Genomic DNA, 26,797 nt, shown 5'->3' with positions numbered 1-26,797 from the left:
TGTGTTAGAGCACCTAAACTATAACTACTATTATTACTATTACAAAAAAAAAAAATTTTTTTTTTACCATAACCGGAGGTGTAATTAGGTCCCCGACGACCTCTGCCTCTTCCACTATAAGACCTAGAACCTTGTACAGAAGAGACGGTACTTTCATCAGTGGCATATCCTTTCTCTTTTTCAGGCCCTCTGGTGGAAGAAGGTCTGAAACCCATACCAATCTGTCGCAGCTGTTCATCAATCTGTAGGCGTTCCATTCTTAGCTGTTCTACTTCCTACAATCAAAACAAAAAAGAGTAAGTCTTCTTATATATAACTTTTTGTCTTCCTAAAGCCTAAAGCTAGAGCTGTACTCCCTACCAAAGCCGTGACGTTAGGCAATTAGATGGTAAAGAGCATTGTGTTCCTAGTCAACAGAATTGATGAGGTCATTTGCTGTTTCTGTTCAACATTTACTGAATGGCCTAGAGTGTGCCAAACATGCTGCTACAGGCATACAATATAAAAGAAGACATGGACTCTCCCCGACCAAGGGGATGTTTAACAGACAGCTTTAAAATAAGTTATTTATTAAATAGCTAACAATTATACAATATTACCAGATTTTGCCCTCAAGGAGTTACAACTGCTAAATGAGATACAGGTAGCATCTATGAAAGGTACTATTAACAAGCTACTTTCCTATAAAAGTAGTGAAACATGAGTTGTGACCTAGAAGGAGTGCTAGACTTGGTCATTCAGAAATTGAGGTAATTACAGGATGCAAAGGTTACATGTCTACAGAAAGCTCTTGGTTAAAAGATGAGTACTGAAAGATAAAGCACTGGCTTCAAAATGCCAGCTTTAATTGTGAATTTTCATATAAAGATGAATTTCAAAAGAAAAGAAATGGCATTATCGGAGTGATCTCGAAATAGTAACAGCAACAATGATACGACAGACTGGGAGGAAAACATACTAGAGGCAGAGAACAGGTGAGGATATTATTATACTTTAAAAAGAAACACAGAAGGAATAAAAGGGAAAGAGTAGAAAATAAAATTAAAATGTTTAATAATTTATGGGTCATATTTTTCTAAAAACCCTTGCTCTTTATGTATCAATCCAAATAGACTATTTTGTTAACAATGGTTACAAATTATCAAGTAATGTCAATGGAGATAACGCAGGTGATTTGCATAATGCCAAAGTTACCAAGGAAGCCCAATGTCACTCCTGGTTCTGTACCCTATTTGTATGTAAAGTACAAAAGTAAAAATAAAATGGCTCCAGTATGAACATGCAGATACATAAGTGATCTGAGAGTCAAACTGCATGAAGACAAGGGAAAGTAATCATTTCTTAAGAAAGAAAGAAATATAAAAGCTCAGAGAAAAGAGAAACTATGCACATAAGGTCAATCATTTTAAGATGACAAAAGACTTTAAATTCTCATGTAGAACAATGGCAAATCTGAAGCTGAATTAACAAAAATATTTAAAGATTTGAAGTTTACTTCAAATATAAAATGTTTAATGTGAGGACATTTTAAATTTGTAGCAAATGTACAACATTTATGTAGTAAATGCAGCAATATCAGAATATAGTATGAACCGTATACAAACCTTTAGATAAGCAATATGATACTCTAAAAGAACTTGCACATTTCCAATGCTTTCTTTAGTGCCAACAAATACAAATGGAACCATACCCTGTATATATAAAAAAAAAAAAAAAAAAGGTCTTCAGTGTTTAATATTTTAACAAAGTTCTAGCCTAAAAGTGACATGAAATTGACAGGCAGGCACACACACACATTTTTTTTTTTTTTTTGAGATGATGTCTTGCTCTGTTGCCCAGGCTACAGTGCAGTGGTGCAATCACAGCTCACTGCAGCAAACTGCTGGGCTTAAGTGATTCTCCTGTCTCAGCCTCCAGAGTAGCTAGGACTATAGATGCGTGTCACCACAACCAGCTATTTTTATTATTATTATTATTTTTTTTTTTTTTGAGACGGAGTCTCGCTCTGTCGCCCAGGCTGGAGTGCAGTGGCACAATCTCGGCTCACTGCAAGCTCCACCTCCCGGGTTCACGCCATTCTCCTGCCTCAGCCTCTCCGAGTAGCTGGGACTACAGGCGCCCGCCACCACGCCTGGCTAGTTTTTTTGTATTTTTAGTAGAGACGGGGTTTCACCGTGGTCTCAATCTCCTGACCTCGTGATCCGCCCGCCTTGGCCTCCCAAAGTGCTGGGATTACAAGCGAGAGCCACCGCGCCCAGCCTTTTTTTTATTTTTTGTAGAGACAGGGTCTTGCTCTGTTGCCCAACTCCTTGCCTCAAGCAATCCTCCTGCCTTGGCTTCCCAAAGCACTGGGATTATTGACTTCACAAAGAGGTTACAGGCGTGAGCCACCGTACCCAGCCCCAATATATAATTAGGAAAACTCTTCAGAAACACGCAGCAATTTACATGTACTAAACTTCAAGATTTAAGGGGGAAAAAATGCTAAAATCCATATAAGTTGAAATACTCAGATTTTCAATAACTTTTCATATTTGCACCCCAATTTACTGTTGTAAATTGTGTTCTGTGTGCTAAACACTTTAAAAATAATTTTTAAAAATCAAGTTTATATCAAGTTTTCTGATTTATAATCAATTTAATTTTCCAAGTATATCAATCAACTTTTAAAGTTAAAATGATTTTCTGGCAGGTCATGGTGACTCACACCTGTAATCCTAGCACTTTGGGAGGCTGAGGCAGGTGGATCACTTGAGTTCATGAGTTCCAGACCAGCCTGGGCAGCATGGATAAACTCCGTCTCTACAAAATATACAAAAATTAGCTGGCAGAATAGCACATGCCTGTAGTCCCAGCTACTTGGGAGGCTGAGGTAGGAAGATAGTTTGAGCCTGAGGCAGAGATTGCAGTGAGCCAAGACTGTGCCGCTGCCCTCCAGCCTGGACAAGATCTTGAGCAAGGCTGTCTCCAAAAACAAAAATAAACAATTTTCCTTCAAACTGGCTATAAACTTACAGACTAGATATATCATCTTAGTAGGTATAGCTTTAAAGCATAATAAAGCACATTAGCCCAGTTATCCCTACAGTATGTGCTCAGATAACAAAATCTTGAGTGTCTGTGTACTACAAGAGGTAATTCCTGACCACTAAAAGAAATATCACCGCCAGAGCATAAATATTTACACAATGTAAAATTAAAGGAATTATTAAGATACGTAGAGGTATTCAAGTAAATCAAAGTATTAGGCCAGACTTGGTTTACTTTGCTGAACTTCTAAGTAAGAAGGTTTTAAAAAAGTGGCAGTAAAGAGAAATAAGATGGCACACTGTGAATTTTTCTTCTTTAAAGAAACATACTTCCAGCTTCTTAATGGCTGAGAAAAATGAGAGTAAAGCTTAACTCCCCCAATCAGTTTCCATGTCTCTCATTTTCTTCATTTTACAGAATAGTTTCTAACAGTTAAACAGAATGGCTTAGGGATTTTTGGTTCTAAATATGAAACTAAGTGTGGCTTAAGACATTTTAGTTCTATATATGACTCAATTATTTTCAAAGTAATTTTTTTTTTTTTTTTTTTTGAGACGGAGTCTCACTCTGTCACCCAGGCTGGAGTGCAGTGGCGCAATCTTGGCTCACTGCAAGCTCCGCCTCCCGGGTTCACGCCATCCTCCTGCCTCAGCCTCTTCACCGTGGTCTCGATCTCCTGACCTCGTGATCCGCCCGCCTCGGCCTCCCAAAGTGCTGGGATTACAAGCGTGATCCACCAGGCCCGGCCTTTCAAAGTAATTTTTAAGAGTAACGATTTTTAGATATGGTTCATTTAAAACTTAGGCAACAGGGCAAGTGGCTTTGAAGAAGTCATTTCAACTATGAAAGCATGAAACAAGGGAAACTAAGATTAGGGAGTGAGGAAGTCTTAACACTGTCCTCAGGAGTTCACAAGCAGATAAAAGGGCATTCGAAGTGAATAAAAAGGGGGGTGGGAGGGCAAGGACCTAAAAAAATCTTCAGCACATAGCCTGTTTTCAGGTCTGTATTATGCATTTCATGTATTTGATTTAATGCTCATTTAAAAACTAAGAAATAGTATACCAATTTTACAGTTAACAAAATAACTTGCTGAAGTCATAAAATCAGCAACCAAACCAGCCAGTTTCATCTAGTTACCTAATTCCAAATAACATCTATTTGTTAACTGCCAGGATCTTCTGCGAAGGTGTAAGAATAAAGTTTCTGTTCTAAAGATGATCAAAATCTCAGGGAAAAAAAAAAAAAAAAACTAAACGTTATCATAAAAAACTCATTGTACAGCATTAATGATACGACCAAAAAACAGGAATTCTAAGAAGACAAAACATCATCAACATGTGGGAAGAAAGACGACGAAAAATTTTAGAAAGCTAGGATCAGAATTAACGAATTAACAGCAACGTAACGGGATTTCAATTAAGAAATGGTCAATACTTTCAGATTCCACAGCAACGTAAAAGCGTAAGGGAATTTCAATTAAGAAATGGTCAAGGCCGGGCACAGTGGCTCACGCCCGTAATCCCAGCACTTTGGGAGGTGGAGGCAGGCGGATCATGAGGTCAAGAGATCGAGACCATCCTGGCCAACATGGTGACACCCCATCTCTACTAAAAATGAAAAATTAGCTGGGCGTGATGGCGCACACCTGTAGTCCCAGCTACTCAGGAAGCTGAGGCAGGAGAATCACTTGAATGAGGGAGGCAGAGGTTGCAGTGAGCCGAGATCGTGCCACTGCACCCCACCCTGGTGACAGAGTAAGACTCTATCTCCAAAAAAAAAAAAACAAGTCAATACTTTCAGATTCTACAGCAATGTAAAAGTCTAAGGGGATTTCAATTAAGAAATGGTCAATACTTTCAGATTCTATAAAATAGTTAAGGAAAGTACAATCAAGAATTCCTGTCAGCACAGTTCACAATGGCAAAGATATGGAACCAACCTAAGTGCCTATCAACCAATGAGTGGATACAAAAAAAATATGGTATATATATACCATGGAATATTACTCAGCCATAAAAAGGAAATCCCCTTAGACTTTTACATTGCTGTAGAATCTGAAAGTATTGGCTTGTTTTTTTTTTTTTTGGAGATAAGAGTCTTACTCTGTCACCAGGGTGGGGTGCAGTGGCACGATCTCGGCTCACTGCAACCTCTGCCTCCCTCATTCAAGTGATTCTCCTGCCTCAGCTTCCTGAGTAGCTGGGACTGCAGGTGTGCGCCATCACGCCCAGCTAATTTTTCATTTTTTTTGATATTTTTCAAAATAATGTCTTTTGCAGCAACTTGGATGGAGGCCATTATTCTAAGTGAAGTAATTCAGGAATGGAAAACCAAATATCATATGTTCTCACTTGTAAGTGGGAGCTTAGCTATGAGGACGCAAAGGCAAAAGAATGCTATAATGGACTCTGGGGACTCAGCGGGGAGGAAGGTTGGGAGGGGGGTGAGAGATAAAAGACTACATATTGGATACAGTGTACACTGCTCAGGTGACAGGTGCACTAAAATCTCAGAAATCACCACTGAAGAACCTTAACCATGTAACCAAAAACCACCTATACCCCAAAAACTATTGAAAAACAAAAAATTCCTTTGGGAGTATGAAGTTCTACAGCTTTACACTCTACATATGAAAAATAACTGTTAAGATTATCAAATAGAAATCTTTATTATCAAGAACCGGCTTTTTTTACTGAAGTACTATCAAAACAACTAAGAACAAGGCCCACACAGTAGAAAATGACTTGTTTTTTAAGTGTATGAAATAATATTATAAAAACATAATTTTAAAAACAAGAAAGAAAAACCCTCTGTATCAGACAAAACAGACAAAATGTTTACAACTATTAAGTTGGCCAAAAAAAAGGACATTTTAAAGAGGCAGATTACATTTTAAATACTTACGTCTTCTCTGGGTAATTTATTTTCATTGTCCCCTTCAATTCTCACTCGAACCACACCAGATTTGTCCACTATTTCTTGAATAACTTTGCCATTTTTTCCAATTACTTTTCCTTTAGTAAGAGAAAACAAATATAACGGTAAGCTAAAATTCAATTCTGCTATTCTTTCAGTGTCAGCCCAAATTATTTGTAACTTGCTACTAAATTATAACCATCAAGTGAAGCTCCCATCTTTTTACTTTCAATTAACTCGCCCTACAGACTACCAAGAAACTTTACCCTTGGTCTGAAACTTACTTCTCTTTCAGCACGCCTAAGGTTACTAACTGGGACTGACAACAGTGCTCACAGGTAAGAAATTCTCAAAATCTAGACTTTTAAAATATGCTTATATCATTTTCATATTTTTAAAATATCCAACCCATTTCAAAACCTTGGATGTATACACAAAGGCCAAGAGAAAACTATTTTAATTTGACATTAATCATTATCACTTTATTAATTCACATAAGTAACAAATTCATCAATCTCGCTTTTATTTGCAAGTTTCTATGGGTCCAAGAGATTTCCATGACTTGAAGATAACTTTAGGATGAATATTTAAATGTATTATATTTTACACCAAGAAGTTTTTCAAGTACTCCACAGCTATATAAAAAATAAAATATTGTAAAATTACATAAAATTCAAGTATTTAACTTTTCTACACTTAACTCATAAGTCTGTCAAACAGCAGTTATTCAGTATATTAATAAATAAAGGGGTCAAAAGGCTCTCTTTCCCTAAAGGACTATCTAAAGATTAGCATATACTTACATAAATAACAAAGCAACACTGAGTTGTGTACCTATTAACAAGTACTATTCAAGTAACCTTCACCATATGGAACAGATGTATCCCTTAGACAGTGAACAGCAACAGCATATTTGTTATCAAGTCCACATCCTCAATTAATTTAAGTATACACTTTTCACAAAAACTTAAACCTTGGTTGAAGGCGTTAAAATGGAAGGTTTTCCTGTTGCATGCCTGAACAAACAGTTTCCATTAAAGAATGAATAAGAACGACAACAGTAGACTGGTCAATACAATAAAAGGACTATAATGGGTTTTTCTCTCTTGTATTCCTACTCTCAAGCCTCCTTCCCCATTAATAACCCTAAATTTAAAAGCAGCAGCAATTGAACAGGTTAAAAAAAAAAAAATAGGGCAGGGAATTCACATGACGTGTATCTTCTCTGAGCAGCCCTAGCAGCAGCACATAAAAGCAACCTTCATTGTTAACACAGTGAAGCTCAAGCAGCAACTCCATCCTTGACCCTGCTAAAAGCAAATGTCTTTCGAAAAACAAAGGTTAGGTTGATATACCATATTCCTCCCCCAGAACCTTTGCCACTTCCTTCTTGTGAACTATACCAGTTTTGAGTGATCATCCATCACCCTTCTGGGGTCCTTGGCAGGAACCTACCTGCAAGTTTTATTTAGTCCCACCAGACCGTCAATATTTTAAATGATCATTTCCACAGTTTAAATCCAGACCATATTGACAAACTGAAGCAGACCTGTAGTATAAATTGAGCATTGAATATAAATGCTGAAGGGACAGACAGAAGTGATTAAGGAAGGCTTCTGGAGGTAAAAGGTTTTGAACCATTTTCAAATCAACATTCAGGTATTTTTCCCTTTGATTTGGGAGGGATGGGAATGGTCATCTTAGAACTCTCAGAACCCAAATGTGTAAGGAAATCCTCTCTGGAACTTACCCACCAAGTGTTCTCATTCCCTTTTAATCCTGAGTTCTCTTTTTCTTTCATTTGGACTAAGAATGTACTATTTTTCAAAAGACTGCTTTATCCATAAAACATTATGGAGGGAAACATTGTATTTTTACACATGACAACCAATAGAAATTCTTGTACTACTCCTGAGTATTTCACCAGTGTGTAATAAGTCACTGCTAATGTGTATTTCCTAAAGAGCACACAATCCACATCACCAAAGCCAACATAGACAGGATACAGGAAAAGAGACAACAGGTACTCCACTGAATAAAGAGAACAAAGAACTACAAATATACCCAATTTTCTTATTTTTGAAATATCAGAAACTTTTACTTACAACACCTCCCACAACTCTCTAAGACCAAGGCTATCTTTTATAATTGACAGACTTGGATTGAAAAGAAACCTGACTCCCTTTCACAAACCCACTGCCAAATCATTTTTACAAGTGAGGAAACCTTAGTTAAGTTAAAATTACATCTGTAGAGCAGCTACCACAATGTTAGTAATGACAGATGTCAATATTTAACAATTTCTTTAAAAGGGCATCATTTTCAAAAGCAGCTTATCAAAGGTGATTTCATTTGACACTGATAAACATTTGATAACATTGTGCACCTTACCTATGTATAATTATACAAAATTCTTCAAGTTTATATTGAATTTTAACATCTCATCTTTCTAGCAGTTCAGTCTACAGTGAACAATGGTATACCAAGAACTAATAAAGTAGAGCTTACACAATTGGCAGTAATGTCATACCTATCCAAATGTTCGAGCAGAATTGAAAGGCTTTTTATACCCAGGCACAGTGGGTCACGCCTGTAATCCCAGCACTTTGGGAGGCCGAGGTGGATGGATCACAAGATCAGGAGCAGGAGTTCAAGACCAGCCTGGCCAATATGGTGAAACCACATCTCTACTAAAAATACAAAAATTAGCCAGGCGTGGTGGCTGGCACCTGTAGTCCCAGCTACTCGGGAGGCTGAGGCAGGAGAATCGCTTGAACCCAGGAGGCAGAGGTTGCAGTGAGCCGAGACTGCATCACTGCAAGTGCACTCCAGCCTGGGTGACAAAGCAAGACTCCATCTCCAAAAAAAAAAAAAAAATTTAATTTTTACATAAATACCAACACTTAAATTCCAAGAAACAAATTCCTGTGTTTTAAACTACTTTTCCTGAATATACTACTTATTAATGGCCAAAAAAAAAAAAATCTTTTTGGAAGTGTTTTTTATTTTTCTGTTGTTTGTTTTACACAATTTAACAAATAGAACGCCCATAGCTAAACATCATTTCCTAAAGGCAGAACAGGCTGCATTATATAAATGGAACCCAAGAAGCTGAAAGTATTTCCTTAGCATCAAAAAAAATTCATGAGAGATAACAGGGAACAAAAACTCATCCCCCTCCTAGTAAACTACACTACATTATATCTTGATGCTTCTTTTTATATTAAATGTTTAGGTAAGTCAATTTTTAGTACAGTCACTGTATACTTAACACATAACCAAAGCCTTCCCAATTGCCTCAAACTGCAAAAAGACAGACAGCACAGATGTAGGGCATATTAATAACAGAGCTATAAATTAACTCACTCCAAGCTATAATGCTCATTTAACCATAGCTTCAAATGCAAATTCTTGTCACTTAACTATAATCCATGGGTACAACAGTTTCAATAATGGTGTCAAATAATTAACAGTGAAACCTCCCCTCATATTATCATCCTTCTCTCCTGCCCACAAGTTCTTACCTTATTATTCTATGCCTTGCAACAACCTACTATTCAGGGCCTACTGTGTAGAAGTTTATTACCCTATTGTTAGTTCACTGTTACTTTTCTTCTGCACTAAACAAATATCACAAATACCTTCTCAAAAAGTACTGTGATAATTTTGATGAATATCAGTGATAAAAAGACAGTAAAGGAGTGAGAATAGGGAAGATCCCAAGTGATGAAAAGACTGATGAAAAACTGTAATGACAAACTTATAAAAACCCTGGGCCTTATTAGTGGGTCATCCTGTACAGAAGAAACATCTTTACTTTTTAACATATGACAATAACAAGTTACACAAAATGTTATCACCAAAAAAAGAAAAGAAGTATTGCTATCTAAATAAATCTACACATAACTGGAATAAGGTTATCAGACTACAAGACTAGTTTTCAATTAAGTCGCTATATGTAACTAAATAATGTTCATTAACTTATTTAACATTTAGTAAAAGTACCTACCAACGAGATTCCTAGGAACCTGAATAAAATCCTCCACAAATTCCAAGAAACCTCTAGCCTTTTTTACAGCATCAGCACTCTGTAGATGAGGGGAAAAGTAAAAATGAAATCCTGTTTCAATCTTGGAGCAACCCATAATCCGAAACAAAAAGATGAGAAAAGAGAAAATTCTGAATGATTATGTTCTACTAAGATTATGCTCATTCCACTGGGGAGAGATTTCAGGTGAAGTGATTCACAAAGTACTTTGAAAAAATCATTTTTAAAAACCCCAAATCAGTCAGTACTATTAAAACCAAAAATAAAATATCATCTCTAAAATCTTTAAGCTGCCGAACAGCCAAAACTTTAACCCAATCCTAAATATACTAGTCTATACCTCCTGGTTGAAATTCTCATGTTAAATGTTAACAATACAAATTGTTAAAATTGTCTGATTTATTTATTCTCAAAATCAGGTATATGACTTAAAAAGCTATTTTTGCAGAGATGCATTTTTTAAAAGTACCTACTGGTAAGATTATCAAAATTCATAATTTCTAATGAGTACAATTTTAAACGACCAGAGGGTTGGGAGTGAGTCTCTACATGGACTTTCTACTTCTCAATACTTCTCAATACTTCTCACTTTCACTTTTAACGTTTGTTCTTTAATAACCACAGATAAGGCCAGATGCGGTGGGCTCACGCCTGTAATCCCCGCACTCTGGGAGGCCAATATAGGAGGATCGTTTAAGGCCAAGAGATTGAGACTAGCCTGGGCTCACGCCTGTAATCCCCGCACTGTGGGAGGCCAATACAGGAGGATCGTTTAAGGCCAAGAGTTTGAGACTAGCCTGGGCAACACAGGAAACCTCCATCTCTACAAAATATAGAGATATATATTTAAATTAGCCCAGCATGGCAGCACATGCCTGTAGTCCTAGCTATTCAAGAGGCTGAGGCCAGAGGATGGCTTGAGCCCAGGGGTTGGAGGCTGCAGTGAGCTATGATCACACCACTGCACTCCAGCCTGAGCAACAGAATAGACCCTGTCTCTTAAAAAAAAAAAAAGCAAATAAAAAATTTTTTAAATTTTAAAACCATAGCTCAAATTATTCTGTGCACACTACATGATACACCATATGCAATCAACATTTTTTACAATGCATCCAATCCTTAAGAACTATATTAAGGTAAGCACTATTATTATTTTATAATGAGAACACTTATACAAGGAAGTAACAAACTCCAAGCCTACTCAAAGCGGCCTACTTAAAGTGAATTCCAATCCAGGCAATATGACTCCAAAGCCCATCTTTTTTTTTTCCCCTCCTCCTTCTCAACAAGACAGGACCTTGCTCTGTCGCTCAGGCGAGAGGACAATGGCATGATCATAGCTCACTGCAGCCTCTCATTCCTGGACTCAAGTGATCTTCCTGCTTCAGCCTCCAAAACTGCTGGGGTTACAGACGTGAGCCACCGTGCCTGGCTGTCTTAATTACTATGTTATACTGTCTACTTTTAAAGGTTTTGAAATTAAAAGTGAAGCTTCTAGTCAGCTTTAATATGTGAAAGCAGCTGTTCATAAGAGCTATGTATGAAAAGTCAAGAGACAAAACTGTCATACAAAAAAAACTCCAGGCCAGGCATGGTGGCTCACGCCTATAGTCCCAGCACTTTGGGAGGCTGAGGCAGGTGGATTGCTTGAGCTCAGGAGTTCGAGACAAGCCTATGCAACATGGCAAAACCTTGTCTCTTTAAAAAAAAAAAAAAAAAATCCAGTTACTCAAATTTGAAGGATGGTCTCAATTTACATATATAAAAATATAGATAAGATGCATGTATATGTATATATATAAATTTACATATATTTTCCTAAACTCTATGTTGCCCTGGCTAGATTCAAACTCATGGGCTCAAGCAATCCTCCTGCCTCAGATTCCCAAGTAGCTGGGACTGCAGGTGTGTGCCACTGCACCTGGCTGAGTAACATTTTAAAAATAACTTACTAATTTTCTACCCCTGCAAACATCATGATTAACCAGTGACCAAGTATTATACAAACTCAAGTTCTAGAAAAGCTATTCTAATATATGCCATTTACTCCTGCCAGTGCCTGGCACACAGTAAACATTCAAAAAAAAAAAAAAATACTTCGATATTTGTTATGGGTATAAAACTGAAGCAAACTCAGAAGCAGTTATGAAACCTCAATAAAAAAACTACATATTTAATTACTTAGTAAATCTTTCACTCCCCTCAATACAAAGTTAACTTCAATTCAGCTTCATAAGTAATGACTACTAGGCTGACTTTGATACTAATTGAATAAATTCTACCTCAAAAGTGTTTCACTGGAAACTGCAATTTCAGATAAAAACATAATCAAACAATAGATGGTTAATACACCAAAGGCCAAGAGAACTTACCTCTCCGTAGATTCTAAATGTTCCAGTATCTTCATCTAGCTCAATGGCGGTAACTCCAGGAACCTTCCTAGCTTGCTGGATGTTACTACCATGTGTTCCTATTGCCAGGCCCATTAAATCTTCTCTCACAACAAATTCCTCATGAAAAGCTGCTGCAAGTTGTTTTGTGCACTAATAAAAAAAGAAAACTAGTATTATCAAAGATCAAAATACAAAATGGCTTTTTTGTATGGTTTGGTTTTTTTCCAGACAGGGTCTCACTCTGTCACCAAGGCTAGGGGGTGCAGTGGCGTGATCATGGCTCACTGCCAACTCAATCTCCTGGGCTCAAGCAATCGTCCCACTTCAGCCTCCTGAATAGCTGGAAATACAGGCACGCACCACTGAGCCCAGCTAATTTTTTTTTTTTTAATTTATTTTTTGTAGAGAAGAGCTCTCACTATGTTACCCAGGCTGGTCTCGAACTCTCAGGCTAAAGCAATCCTCCCACTTCAGCCTCCCAAAGTGCTGGGATTATAGGTATGAGCTACCACACGTGGCCACAAAATGTTTTATTGCACATCCATGTTCATAGCATTACTTACGATAGTCAAGAGGTGAAAGCAACCCAAATCCACAGACCAATGAATGAATGAACACAATGTGGTATATACATTCTGCCTTAAAAAGGAAATTCTGACACATGCTACAAAGATAAAACTTGATGCTAAGTAAAATATGCCAGTCACAAAAAAGACTAAAATGATTTTACTTACATGAGGTATCTAAAATAGTCAAATTTATAGCAACAGAAAATAGAATGATGGTTGCCAGGGGCTGGGGAAAGCAGAAAATGAGCAGCTGTCTAAAGGGTATAGATTTGCAGTTTTACAAGATGAGAAGTCCTGAAGATTGATCAATAATGTAAACACACTTAATACTAAGTGTACACTTAAAAATGGTTAAGATGCTAAGTTTTATATGTACTTTACCACAGTGTAAAGAAAAACCCGAGAAGAAAAAAATCACCAAAAACCCACATAAATTTTTTAAAAAAGGCCAAAACTCAGTCTCTTAAGAAACAAAGGAAACTCATCTAATGTCATAAAATGAATGGGGAAAAGAAACTGTTTTATTCGTCTATTTTATTAGTCTAAAACACTTTTCCAGATACAGGCAGATCTGTTCACATATCCCTTGTTCGGAACTTTTAAATTAATGAGAACATTTCCAAATTTGTCCTAAGGATAATAAACATATCTTAATTTCTCTAAGACACCACAGTGTGTGCATGCACATGTGTTCATCTAGATCTAGAAAGTGTGAGTGAGTGGGAAGAACAAGTATCCTAATAGCGTAGCAGGGAAGAACAGGACAAAACAGAGTACCTTAGGATAAGACAGAGATATAATGATTAGCTTAATATTTTAATACTACATGCCACATGATGCCTCACTCCTAGTCCTCCTCTCCTCTCACACAAGAGTTGTTACAGTGAACTAGTTACTGATGAAAGGTATCATGTCTGACAGACGACGAGGCAGTTAAAAAAATAAAAAGGTTAAATACAAAGTAAAGAACTAGCAATACAGTCTACTGAGTATTCCTAGTTTCTTAGCTCTTTGGCACCTGTCATCTAAGTCCTACCAACAAGTCAACAGGCATTTAGCAAAGGAAAGGCTATGTTTGATAAAATGGAAAAGCAATTCTTCTACAGACACGACAACTCCAAATAATCACGAAACAGAGGTCCTAGGCTTCGTTTGAAGCAAGGAACTTGAAAAATATGAAACTAAATGGGGGCCAGGTTCGGTGGCTCATGCCTGTAACCCCAGCACTTTGAGAGGCTGAGGCGGGCGATCACTTGAGGCCAGGAGCTCAAGACCAGCCTGGCCAACATGGCAAAACCCCATCTCTACTAAAATACAAAAATTAGCTGGGCTTGGTGGGGCACACCTGCAATCCCAGCTACATGGAGGCTGAGGCAGGAGAACCGCTTGAATCCAGGAGGCGGAGGTTGCAGTAAGCCAAGATCGTGCCACTGCACTCTAGCCTGGGCAACAGAGCCAGAATCTGTCTCCAAAAAGCAAACAAAAACTAAATGGGACACAGAAAACTCTTTTGTAAGTAAACCCACTTACTTCTAAATGCTTAGTGGCCTCTTCATTTCTGGACATAAGCATCAACTTCGTACGAATACTTCGCAAATGCATGTCACTTAAGATGTTTACTCTCTTCACAGTTGCTTCACTGGCAGACTATAAACAAACAAGCTAATTACTCAAAACTTTAATCATTCTTCCAAATAGCACAAACACCATCCCATCTTCTATGCAAACCCTTCCTTGCTTCTCATCTACTACACTTCTTTCACCTAACACTCACTACTCTGAGTAATCACACTTTCCTTTCTGAATTCCTGTATTATTTAGATCTGCTATTCAGAATATGTTTGATTGGGGGAAAATCCAGAATCTCACACATTAAGAATTTTATGATGTTAAGAATGTAAAGTAATTAACATTTTATAGCTGCAAATTTTTCTCCCACACTGTATTAATAAATTCACTATACACTAAGTTGACCTTAGCTTTTCTCCTTTGAAATATGTAATTATAAAATCTGTGCAATACCCATTAATAAGCTACCTTATAATATGGTATTATCTTACCAGTATCATTAGCTGTGTTGTTTCTGGATGGTAAAAAATTCTGCATGCTCCTACTGCTTTCTTAAAATCTTTATGTGCATTTTCATTAGCACACCTAGAGAGAAATTAATTTATGTGTAAGAACTCAATAACAGATTAAAGTCAGAGGAGAGTCATAATACAAAGTCAGTGTTTCATTTTGACATCCCCCACTAAAACCTTTGTTCATTAAGATGATTTTCCGTCAGCAGGTTTGGGCATTAGGGAAAATGTTTTGTAGGACTGAAAAATCTTCTTAATTCACAAAACAATTCAATAGTAAATAAAATTACTCACGCCTCTCTCAAATCCTCAGGAACATCCACTGTGCATTTAAAGAAGGTATTTTTTTTGACAGTTTTATTCTGATTGACAGGCCGAAGTCGTTCAAATGTGACTATTTCATTGTAAGTAGCGTCACAAGCAGCATATTCAATGACATAAAACTAAAAGACATCAAAATACTTTAAAAATCCCATCTGAACAAAAATAATGAAGTTTAAAAGTTCTAATTACCTTGCTCAGCTTAACCAATGGACCCTCCCCTCCATGTGGCATAAAATACTAAGCACAGCTTAGCCACATCAATCTGATTTGCCTAAACTAGATTACAGGTTCTTACAAGCATGAACCTTGGTAGTCCTTACATGCTTGAGGTGTACCTCTGGAGAGCAGCTTTGGTGTTTGCCAATACAGAACACAAACAGAAATTAATGCTAATGGAAATGTCTGATCAACTATTTCTCAGGTAGACTTTAGAAATAAAACTAACAGTTGAAATAAGATTTACAAAAACCAAGCACTGAGGTACTTCCTTAGAAACTAGTCACAAAGCAAGTGTGAAGAGTACTTACTTCTCCTTTCATCATCCGAACTTTAGCCAACCACCACCCACATGGCTCTTGGTCATTTGCTCTTGAATATACCTGAGAAGAAAAAAAAATGCCTATATCCATTCATCCCAAAAGATTTCAATGCTGTAAATAATGACTTTTTATTAATACCCAATCCCATTAAACTTAAGAATCAAAAATACTATTTTATTTAAATTGGTATATTAAATGCAATTTAAGGAAAGTGATATGTACACTTAAATTTACTACTTAAAAATAAAACTACACTTTTTTGAGCAATTTAGCTTCTTGGAAATTAATTCCATATTCATGAGGTTTACTAAATGTAAGTATTATTTTACAGAAATGCTCTTACAAAGGAGTTTTAAATAATGTAAAACACAGGTCTTCCTGTTTCTGTCAACATTGTTAATATTAAAAATTGCTCTCAAAAAATGATTAACCTAATTTTTAAATTCCATTGAAGATATGACATTTAGATCCCTTGCTAAAGAACCTAAATCAAATGTACTAAAATTGTTTAACTGAACAAAAAAATTACATTCAGTCCATCTAGCAGAATACGTTAAGTATCTTACAAAATTCCTATCCAGGCCGGACACAGTGGCTCACACCTGTAATCCCAACACTTTGGGAGGCCAAGATGGGTGGATAACCTGAGGTCAGGAGTTCGAGACAAGGCTGACCAACATGGAAAACCCTGTCTCTACTAAAATACAAAAATTAGCCGGGCATGGTGGCAGGTGCCTGTAATCTCATCTACTCGGGTGGCTGAGGCAGGAGAATCACGTCCAGGGGGCAGAGGATGCAGTGAGCAGAGATCACACCATTGCACTCCAGCCTAGGCAACTAGAGCAAAACTCCATCTCAAAAACAAAACAAAAACTATCCACAAAAAAACAAGTCATATTCTTTATATCCATAAATATCAGTTTTATTAACGTTAATAGGTCACAGAAGCTTTCACTTGGGATTAGAGTTATTTCTTATGACACAGCAGAGCTTAACGTATTATATTTTCAATATAGAGAAAGGTAGAAAAGGAGGGCTGAGAAGAAACTAAGAACCAATAAAAACCAAGATTGACTGTCCTTGCAGAGATGATCAGCGAAACCTATCAGTGGATGTAAACAGCCATCTGGGAGATAAACACAGACAACTAAAAACAAAGACTTTTAGAAAGCCTGAAGCTTCTATCAGGATGATTTGAGAGTAATCTTGGAAGTGGTAGGAATACTGGAACTGGAAATGAATAAACCAAAACCTACTAATGAACTTTATTGTACACCATGATTAGAAAAAAGCTATGAGAAAAAGCAGGAAGTCCAATATACCAATCAGGGTCCGTTAAACTCAATTTTAGCTTTTCCATTTCTTTTATAAACAGATCTAACTATTCAAAGGGATATCTCATGACTTACATTCTTCCTTAGACATATTCCAAAAAACAAGAAAGTTTACTTTTCTAAGACTAGAACAGAACTCACCCTTATTCTGTAATTATTATATGTATCCACTTGGCCCTTTTATAAATGTAAAGTAGAATCTAGTTATCTTATTTTTCCTATATCTTGAAACACTTTACAATTTCATCAACATTCATCAGTTATTCTCAGCTATGCTTTAAATAAAGACTAAAATGGAACAGAGGAATGATGGCATCACCTAGAGGATACAAAAGTGAAATAAACTGTTAATGTTCATACAGTTTCCTTACTGCATAGCCTGAGGTATCACATCTCTTTCAAAACAGTTCAGAAAGACCAAAGACACCATCCTTGTAGTCTGCTTTTAGCTACCGTTGACCAGTTGATAATTATGAATTTATTTTTCACTCATAATTGCGAAGAGAAGAAAAATTTACAGAGGAAGGCCTTTCTAATTATTAGAGGTATCAGACAACAGATGCAAAGAGATAGCAGCATACTAGATTCTACTGATACACGTGAAACTATCTTACAAAGCAAAATCTCAGACTATCAAGTCTTCAGATGGTGACATCTTAGATGAATGTTCTCAAACAATGTATTTCTAAGGAGAAGAGGGAAAAATGATGTGTATTCTCATCCAGTTAATGACTCAACTGAGACTCCATCATGCAAAATCCTCCAACAAGAACCCAGATCATCCTGGTTTGCTAAAAGGGTATATGACAGTATTCTTCCATCTTTTAAGATGTTTGTGGTCAGGCGCGGTGGCTTACACCTATAATCCCAAAACTTTGGGGAGCCAAAGCAGATGGACTGCTTGAGAGCTCAGGAGTTCAAGACCACCCTGGACAACATGATGAAACCCCATCTCTACCAAAGATACAAAAGAAATTAGCCAGGTGTCATAGCGTGCACCTGTGGTCCCACCTACATGGAAGGCTAAGGTGGGAGGATTGCTGGAGCCTGGGAAGTTGAGACTGCAGTGAGCCAAGACTGTGCCACTACACTCAAGCCTGGGTGACAGAACGAGACCTTGTCCGGGGGAAAAAAGAAAAAGTAAAATAAAAATTGAACATAAAACTTTAAGAAATGTTTGTGTGCCAAAATGTACTTTGTAAGTGGAAATATCAAAAGCAGATGTGTATACAAAGGTAACTAGAAAAAGAAAGATAATGAAATGCAAAAATATTCAATAGTCAATCCAACTGACTAAATATGCTAAAATTACAGCACAGAGATGGCTATCCCTTCTTCAACAGAATGAGATGCCACTAAAAGTTCCAAAGTATTCAAGGACTGCATTCTGATGATCCAACTGTAAGAATAACCAGAATAAGCTAGAATTTATTAGAGATGTATTTTGAATCTGCTATCAATATGTCTTAAGATTGTTATGTTCTAGGTTCATGTGTAACAGTGAGCAGTTAGTTACATTTAGAGAACTGCATTCATTGTAGATACATATATAACCAAAACCTGGAAAATATGAAAAAGTTGGATTTGCTACGTTTAAACTCTTACTAAAATGTCTAATAAGGCCATGTGTGGTGGGGCTCACGCCCATAATCCCAGTACTCTGGGAGGCTGAGGTGGGCAGATCACTTTGGCTCCAGAGTTCGAGACCAGCCTGGACAACATGGTCAAACACCATCACTATGCAAAATACACAAGTTAGCCAGGCATGGTGGCATGTGCCTGTAATCTCAGCTACTTGGGGGCCTGGGGTGGGGTGGAAGGATCTCTTGAGCCCAGGAGGTCAAGGCTGCAGTTGAGTTGTGTTTGCTTCACTATACTCCAGCATGGAGTCAATAATGGCCTTTAAAAAAGTCTAATAATGGCCAGGCACAGTGGCTCATGCCTGTAATCCCAGCACTTTTGGAGGCTGAGGCAGGAGGACTACTTGAGCCCAGGAGTTTGAGACCAACCTGGACAACACAGGAAGATCCCATCTCTATAAAAAAATTTTTTTTTTTAATTAGCCAGGTGTGGTTGGTGCATGCCTCTAGTCCCAGCCACTTGGGAGGCTGAGGACGGAGGATCACTTGAGACTGGGAGGTCAAGGCTGCAGTGAGCCATGATCATGCCACTATACTCTAAACTGGGTGACAGAGCAAGACCCTGTCTCAAAAAAAAAAAAAAAAAAAGTCTAATAATGACCTTACTACCCTTTCATTCTTTCTGCTACAAAATTATTTGGTAAATGATCAGTGATGACTGTTTTCCCAAGTATACTGAGGGTTACAAAAAGAATATTCTAGGCTGGGCGCGGTGGCTCACGTCTGTAATCCCAGCACTTTGGGAGGCCGAAGTGTGTGGATCACCTGAGGTCAGGAGTTCGAGACCAGCCTCAACATGGAGAAACCCTGTCTCTACTAAAAATACAAAATTAGCCAGGTGTAGTGGCACGTGCCTGTAATCCCAGCTACTCGGGAGGCTGAGGTAGGAGAATTGCTTGAACCTGGGAGGCAGAGGCTGCGGTGAGCTGAGATCGCGCCATTGCACTCCAGCCTGGGCAACGAGCGAAACTCCGTCTCAAAAAAAAAAAAAAAAGAATATCCTGACAACCAAAAGAAGGTGCCCATTCAAGTAACTATCTCAGAGAGGTAGCTCAAATATCTCTTGTTAATCTGTGGGTAAATCAAGCCTCATTTGCTGAAAATGTTATGTCTTAAAACTACCTAACCCCCTTATTCTATTTTCACCAAAGCATAACCATTCATGAATCTGGCTTTCTAAATAAACCATTCTCAACTGCCTGGAGGCTTTTCTCACTGAACAATGAAATGCTGAACTCAATTTTAAACTTAATATCCACTTCTGTAAGCTTAATAACTTCACCCCTGAAAGACCAAGTTACTCTCATAAAGTGACTAAACCTAAATTCCTAAGCCTGAATCAAAACACTACAAATTTGGCCGCACAGCCCACACCTGTAATCCCGGCACTCTGGGAGGCTGAGGCGGATGGATCACCTGAGGTCAGGAGTTTGAGACCAACCTGGCAAACATGGCAAAACCCCGTCTCTACTAAAAGTACAAAAATTAGCTGGGCATGGTGGTGGGCGGGTGTCCGTAATCCCAGCTACTTGGGAGATTGAGGCAGGAGAATCGCCTGAACCTGGGAGGTGAGCCAAGATCGCACCACTGCCCTCCAGCCTGGGTGATAGAGCAAGACTCCTTCTTAAAAAAAAAAAAAAAAAAAAAAAAAAAAACAAAAACAAAAAAAAAAGGTGAGCACAGTGGCTCACACCTGTAATCCCAGCACTTTGGGGGGCCAAGGCAGGTGGATCACCTGAGGTCACGAGTTCGAGACCAGCCTGACCAATATGGTGAAACCCCGTCTCTACTAAAAATACGAAAATTAGCCGGGCATGGTGGCGAGTGCTTGTAATCCCAGCTACTCAGGAGGCTGAGGCAAGAGAATCACTTTAACATAGGAGGCAGAGGTTGCAGTGAGCCGAGATCACGCCACTGCACTCTAGCCTGGTCGACAGAGCAAGACTCCATCTCAGGAAGAAGGAAGAAAAAAAAAAAAAACCCCACTTATAGTGCTATGGATCAAATCATATCCTATAAAAAATGAAGAGTATATCTCACACAATAAAATACCACTTTAATAAGCCAGCATTAAAACTGTGCTCTAGTGTACTATATCCTACATGTTAATTACTGAATTGATTTACAAATATGTCATTGAATAACAGTGCCCCACAGAAATTCCTTTTCTTCAGATTTTACTTAACTCTGCAACTATTTCACAGGAACAATTCACACTCTCAAATGGCCCACACACTGCTCTAACATATTAAAATCCAGGAGACTGTGGAGTAACCATGATGAGAAGCCTAAAAACACAACAGCACTCATTTTAATCACTATCGTTTTATGGAGTACAGGATGAAATAAATAGGAAGAATCAAATTCCAAAAGCCTATTTCAGGATTCTTTCCACCAAATGATCCCAAGTCAAACTCTGTTTAAAAAAAAAAAAAAAAAAAAAAAAAAACTCTCTAAACTCAAGCAAACAAATGTGAGTGATTTAAATGTAATTCCAATCTGGATCCTAAAGTCATCAATTTTTCATTGAAGTTCATAATGTTCAACCTATGCCTTTTTCTTTTTTTTGAGATGGAGTCTCGCTCTGTTGCCAAGGCTGGAGTGCAGTGGCGCAATCTCAGCTCACTGCAAGCTCCACCTCCCGGTTTCATGCCATTCTCCTGCCTCAGCCTCCCAAGTAGCTGGGACTACAGGTGCCTGCTACCACGCCTGGCTAATTTTTTGTATTTTTAGTAGAGACGGCGTTTCACCATGTTAGCCAGGATGGTCTCCATCTCCTGACCTCACGATCCGCCCGCCTCGGCCTCCCAAAGTGCTGGGATTACAGGCGTGAGCACCATGCCCAGTCCAACCTATGCCTTTCAAGTAGCCAAATTAAGAATAAGTATCAAAGACAGAGAATTTTTACCAGTCTTCAATAAATTAACTATATTTCCATTTTTCCAAAGAAATTTTCCTAGTATTATTTACTATTAAACTAAATAATCATAATCCATTTTCAACATGTGAAATACATTTATTGAGTACTGCTATTATGTATCTGCCATTTTGTATTATTACATTTTAAGAAGAAAATGCTCATTAGAAAAGTTTAACATCTGGAATGAACATGTATGATTTCTCTACCTAAATAATAGTATTATCTCATTCACCTTTAAAGCTGATACTTTAACAAATCAGTTTCCTACCAACTTTCTTTACTATATCAAGTCCTAGAAACTGGCCACTCTGCAAGACAAAAACAAGTAACAAATATGTTCGTCTCTCCTTTATGTGTGAGCATTTCCCAAGCAGTAAGACTGACAATGGTCTTGGTATCTTGGTATGATGAGAAAAACCACATCTAAATACAGACAGCTGAAAACTTCAGACTGGCTAAAAGAATCAAACTTAAAACTTTTTAAAAAGTAGACTAAATAATCCATGTATATCTTTTATATAAATAAAATACTGAATTAGGCTGGGCATGGTAGCACACACCACTTTGGGAGGCTGAGGTGGGCGACTGCTTGAGCCCAGGACTTCAAGACTCGCTAGGGCACCATGGCAAAACCTCATCTCTACAAAAAATACAAAAATTAGCCCAGCATGGTAGCACATGCCTATGATCCCAGCTACTCAAGAAGCTGAGGCAGGGAAGATCCCTTGAGCCAGGGAGGTCAAGGCTGTAAGTGAGCCATGATGGCACCACTGTAGTCCAGCCTGGGTGACAGAGTTAAGGCCCTGTCTCAAAAAAATAAAATTTGGAAAAAAAAAAAAATCTAAAAAGTTGTAAAAGAAAGGAGTGCCTTACCTCAGATAATTTTTATTCTCTTTTTTAATCCAATTTCTCTCAAGGCGCCTATCCCAACATTTTAATATAATATATAGATATATAACCATAATGCCTGACAATCCGCCATATGACTAGAAAAGGAAAGGCATATGCCACAAGAACAAAAACTTGCCAATTCCTATTTTAACTATGAATACTAAACCAGAAAACCTCACAGTTCAAAAACAGGTTTTTAAAATTTCAAATATGCTAAATGCAAGGAAGAAACCTTATAAAAAACATTATCAGGGCGGCGCGTGGTGGCTCAAGCCTGTAATCCCGGCACTTTGGGAGGCCGAGGCGGATGGATCACCTGAGGTCAGGAGTTCGAGACCAGCCTGACCAACATGGAGAAAACCCGTCTCTACTAAAAATACAAAATTAGCTGGGTGTGGTGCCACATGCCTGTAATCTCCAATATTTGGGAGGCTGAGGCAGGAGAATCACTTGAACCCAGGAGGCGGAGGTTGCATTCAGCCGAGATGGTGCCATTGCACTACAGCCTGGACAAGACCGAAACTCCATCTCCAAAAAAAAGAAAAAGAAACCAACACGTTATCACCTTAGATGTCAGGCTTACTATGTAACATGTCTATGTGTGTTGCTTATATATTACTTGCTGAGCAAGGCAGATATCTGAAATAAAAAGCAAAAATGTTACATGTGAAATAAGGGAGGAGGGATATTTCTACTGCCCTTCCAAGAGCCCAAAACACTAGATACCCAGTGTAAACGAAATCTAAAGAACTCTTCATTTTCACATTACCTTCAAACTTTACAGGCTGAGCATATTTTTCTAGCAATCTTTAGTCAGCAAAAATCAATCATTAAGCAAATACTTATGAAATATTTACTATTAAGTGTTATAAAGATTTTTAAAGAGATGCCACCACTTTTTAAAAGGCAAATAAAAAGCCACTAATTAGGTATAAAAATAAATATTTCCATTTTAGACCTTTTCAAAATTAAGTTTCTACTATAAATCATATAATGTCTTCTTGGGTCCACTGCTGGGCCATGACATTACTTTATGTGCTATAACTTCATGTAAATTTCCTAAGGGGCTAGAAAGGCAAACCCTGTATTTAAGCAACCAATATATTTTTAATGTAACAAAATGTTAGTGTAAACCATATGAAACTGTCAATACTTAACCATTTCTGACCTACAAGAATGGAAATTTCTTATGGCTCAAGTCTTTAAAAATCACCTTACAATCTTAATAAAGCTCTCTCTTGGATCATTTTTGTTCTAAATTTATTACTAGGGGCAAAGTCACCTTTTCTTTCCTTCAAAGAAGGATTCCTAGAGCTGCAGAAGAATGTTGTGAGTCTGGCACAAAACTGACCAAACCCTGTGAATACATTTGGAAAAACAAAAAATGAAACTCATTATCAGCTTCCCAACCTCCAGACTAACCTTGGACAAGCTAATAAAGTATTCACAGTTAAGAAGAGGACACAAACTGTTTTGTGACTCTGAAATAATCTGTTTAAAAAGCATGATGGTAGAGCTTCCGGGCTGGTGAATCTATTGATGGGCTGGAAATGTGGCATGCTCAAAGAAGTCATGGAAGCTCTACTTTCCAAACCCCTTCCCTCACCCCGACCTTGCCTCATGCATCTCTTTCATTTGGCAGTTCCTGACTTGTATCCTTTATAATAAACCAGTAAACAATCGAGCCTTACCATCTGTAAGTATGATTGAAAAATGTCAGTTTACCTCTGGTATTTTGCACAATCCCAGAAAAATTTTTTTAAAAAGTGTTTATTGACCAAAAAAATTACATTTCATAACTAAGGCGATCAGATATGAAGCAACCTAAAAGGATTACCACCCAACCCCCCACCGGTATCAGGGAAAAATAGTGCAGGGAAGCAGATGTAAAAAACATAATTTAAAAATGTAAAAGTAAGCCTGCGCAGTGTCTCACGCCTATAATCTCAGCACTTTCGGAGGCCAAGGCGGGTGTTCACTTGAGGCCAGAAGTTTGAGACCAGCCTGGCCAACATCACAAAACCCCATCTCTACTAAAAATAAAAAAATTAGCCGAGCATGGTGGCTCACACCTGTAATTCCAGCTACTCAGAGGCCAAGGCACGACAATCACTTAAACTTGGGAGGTGGAGGTTGCAGTGAACTGAGATTGTGCCACTGTACTCAAACCTGAGCAACTTAGTGAGACTCCATCTCAAAAAATAAAAAATAAAATTGCCTAAGAAAAAACACAAAAAGATAAAAACTCAGGGCCGGGCACAGTGGCTCACACCTGTAATCCCAGAACTTTGGGAGGCCAAGGCAGGCTGATCACCTGAGGTCAGGAGTTTGAGACCAGCCTGACCAATATGGAGAAACCCCGTCGCTACTGAAAATACAAAATCAGCCGGGCATGATGGCGCATGCCTGTAATCCCAGCTACTAGGGAGGCTGAGGCAGGAGAGTCGCTTGAACCCGGGAGGCAGAGGTTGTGGTGAGCCGAGATCGCACCATTGCACTCCAGCCTGAGCAACAAGAGCAAAACTCCATCTCAAAAATAAAAAATAAAAATAAAAAAATAAAACTCAGCCATAAAATGCAAGGACTTCCTACACCAAAAACTACACAAACAAAAAATAGACAATTCACAGAACAAGGGGTTAAGAGCCAACCAACTAATTTAAGTGATGTTCCCATATTACTATTCATTAAGGAAATGAGAATTCATGAGACATCAGCTTCCATCCACCAAGTTTACAAAATTGTACATACGAACAATATAATACAGTCACTTAATGTATGAAAAAGATACCTCCAGTGTTAATAAAAGTATGAAGTGGTTATTCCGAAGACATTTTTGGAGGATGAAATGGTACATTTTAATACTTTTAAAAATGTTAACCTCTTAGGAATTATATTACCAGACTTGCATAAGAATATTAACTTTAACTCTGGCATTGTTTTCTTTTGCTAACAGCAAAAAATTTGTAATGTAAAGTAATTTCAATGTCTTTTAATTTGATATATCCACACCAAATAATTCTGAGGTGGTTACAAAAAATGAGGTAAATTTAAATGAGAAGACACGAAAATGTCTGCTGTCCTAATTAAGTGAATACAAAAGTCACAAATATATAACTTAATCCCAATTTTTTTCAACTTAAATATGTCCTTTATACATGCAAATGAAAAACTCACAAGAGAATCAACTCTGGTAAATGAGATTTAAGATAGGGTGGGTGGACAAGTACACCTACATTAAGATGGAAGGTTCACTTTGTACTTTATATAATTTTTTACATTAAGCTTTATTACTTTAAAGAAGGGGAGGAGGCTTTCGAAATGTTACCTGGGAAAGCACTAACTCCGAGTTTCTAAACACTCTATGTAATATGGATAAATCCTTAATAAACGGTGACAAAAAAACAAATCCTATGGGTGGCAAGATTATGCTTAAACTTTTTCCTTATATGAATTTTCAAATTTTTCAAAAGTGAAAAAAAATCACATCTTAATTTCAGATAATGACTTACAAAATTCTAGAGAGCAAATTTGACCAGAGCTGAATCATAAAACACAACGTGAAACTTAAAAAAAACTCTAGATTCAATTTCTAAATCATTCACTCTCTAACACCAATGTCTTCTTCACAGAAGCGGAGGCAGACCACAAGGGTGAGCCACAGACTGTTCAGGAACAGGGCAGGACCCTCCTGGACAGGAATGGAAAAAGTACACTGGAACAACACCCTCAGCACCCCACCAAGAGCAGTTTTCCCTTTAATCGGAGACTTCACGCTACCAATTTTAAGTGTCTAAACAACAAAAAAGTGTAAGAAGCATTACTCTCAAAACTGAGTGCCACACATTTCTAATTCTAGAACATGTCCAAACCTACATAATTCCTTGCTTGACCTAACTTTTGCTTACTCAAAATCCAAAAAACACTGTACCAGAAATAAATTTTGAAAAATGAAAACGAATCAAGCCCTTTATTCTCACAGAAAACTGTAAGAGATACAATATTGAGAAAAACATGTTCAATAAAATCTAAAGTCCAAAGGAACATAGTAATCTGCAGCATCACTGCCATATATAGCACCCACCAAGGACCCCACTTCACACTCCTTG

At 37.7% G+C, this 26,797-nt stretch overlaps 1 protein-coding gene and 1 long non-coding RNA gene across 7 annotated transcripts in view; one reads left to right on the top strand and one right to left on the bottom strand.

Annotated features, from left to right (window-relative positions):
* FXR1 (FMR1 autosomal homolog 1) overlaps positions 1 to 26,797 on the bottom strand; it is a 64,812-nt gene that overhangs the window by 13,308 nt on the left and 24,707 nt on the right. For 3 of the 6 annotated variants that reach the window (XM_032174060.2, XM_032174059.2, XM_032174056.2), the window contains exons 4-13: positions 15,892 to 15,963; positions 15,335 to 15,483; positions 15,020 to 15,113; positions 14,490 to 14,606; positions 12,370 to 12,540; positions 9,959 to 10,037; positions 5,938 to 6,047; positions 1,605 to 1,691; positions 218 to 275; positions 68 to 130 (exon numbers count right to left, since the gene is read on the bottom strand). In XM_032174060.2, coding sequence (XP_032029951.1) covers positions 68 to 130; positions 218 to 275; positions 1,605 to 1,691; positions 5,938 to 6,047; positions 9,959 to 10,037; positions 12,370 to 12,540; positions 14,490 to 14,606; positions 15,020 to 15,113; positions 15,335 to 15,483; positions 15,892 to 15,963 — 1,000 coding nt within the window. Of the gene's footprint in view, positions 1 to 67; positions 276 to 1,604; positions 1,692 to 5,937; positions 6,048 to 9,958; positions 10,038 to 12,369; positions 12,541 to 14,489; positions 14,607 to 15,019; positions 15,114 to 15,334; positions 15,484 to 15,891; positions 15,964 to 26,797 lie in introns of all 6 variants that reach the window. The other 3 variants (XM_032174058.2, XM_032174055.2, XM_058426118.1) reach the window with 1 other exon arrangement.
* LOC116481275 (uncharacterized) lies at positions 188 to 26,398 on the top strand. Its single transcript, XR_004251458.2, has 3 exons — positions 188 to 296; positions 6,245 to 6,287; positions 26,321 to 26,398. It is a non-coding gene; the product is annotated as an uncharacterized LOC116481275 (long non-coding RNA).

The sequence above is a fragment of the Hylobates moloch genome, unplaced genomic scaffold (assembly GCF_009828535.3).
Source record: "Hylobates moloch isolate HMO894 unplaced genomic scaffold, HMol_V3 SCAFFOLD_13, whole genome shotgun sequence".
Lineage (NCBI taxonomy): Eukaryota > Metazoa > Chordata > Mammalia > Primates > Hylobatidae > Hylobates > Hylobates moloch.
Note: the sequence above shows the minus strand (reverse complement) of the source record. Positions and strands in the feature narration are given on the sequence as shown.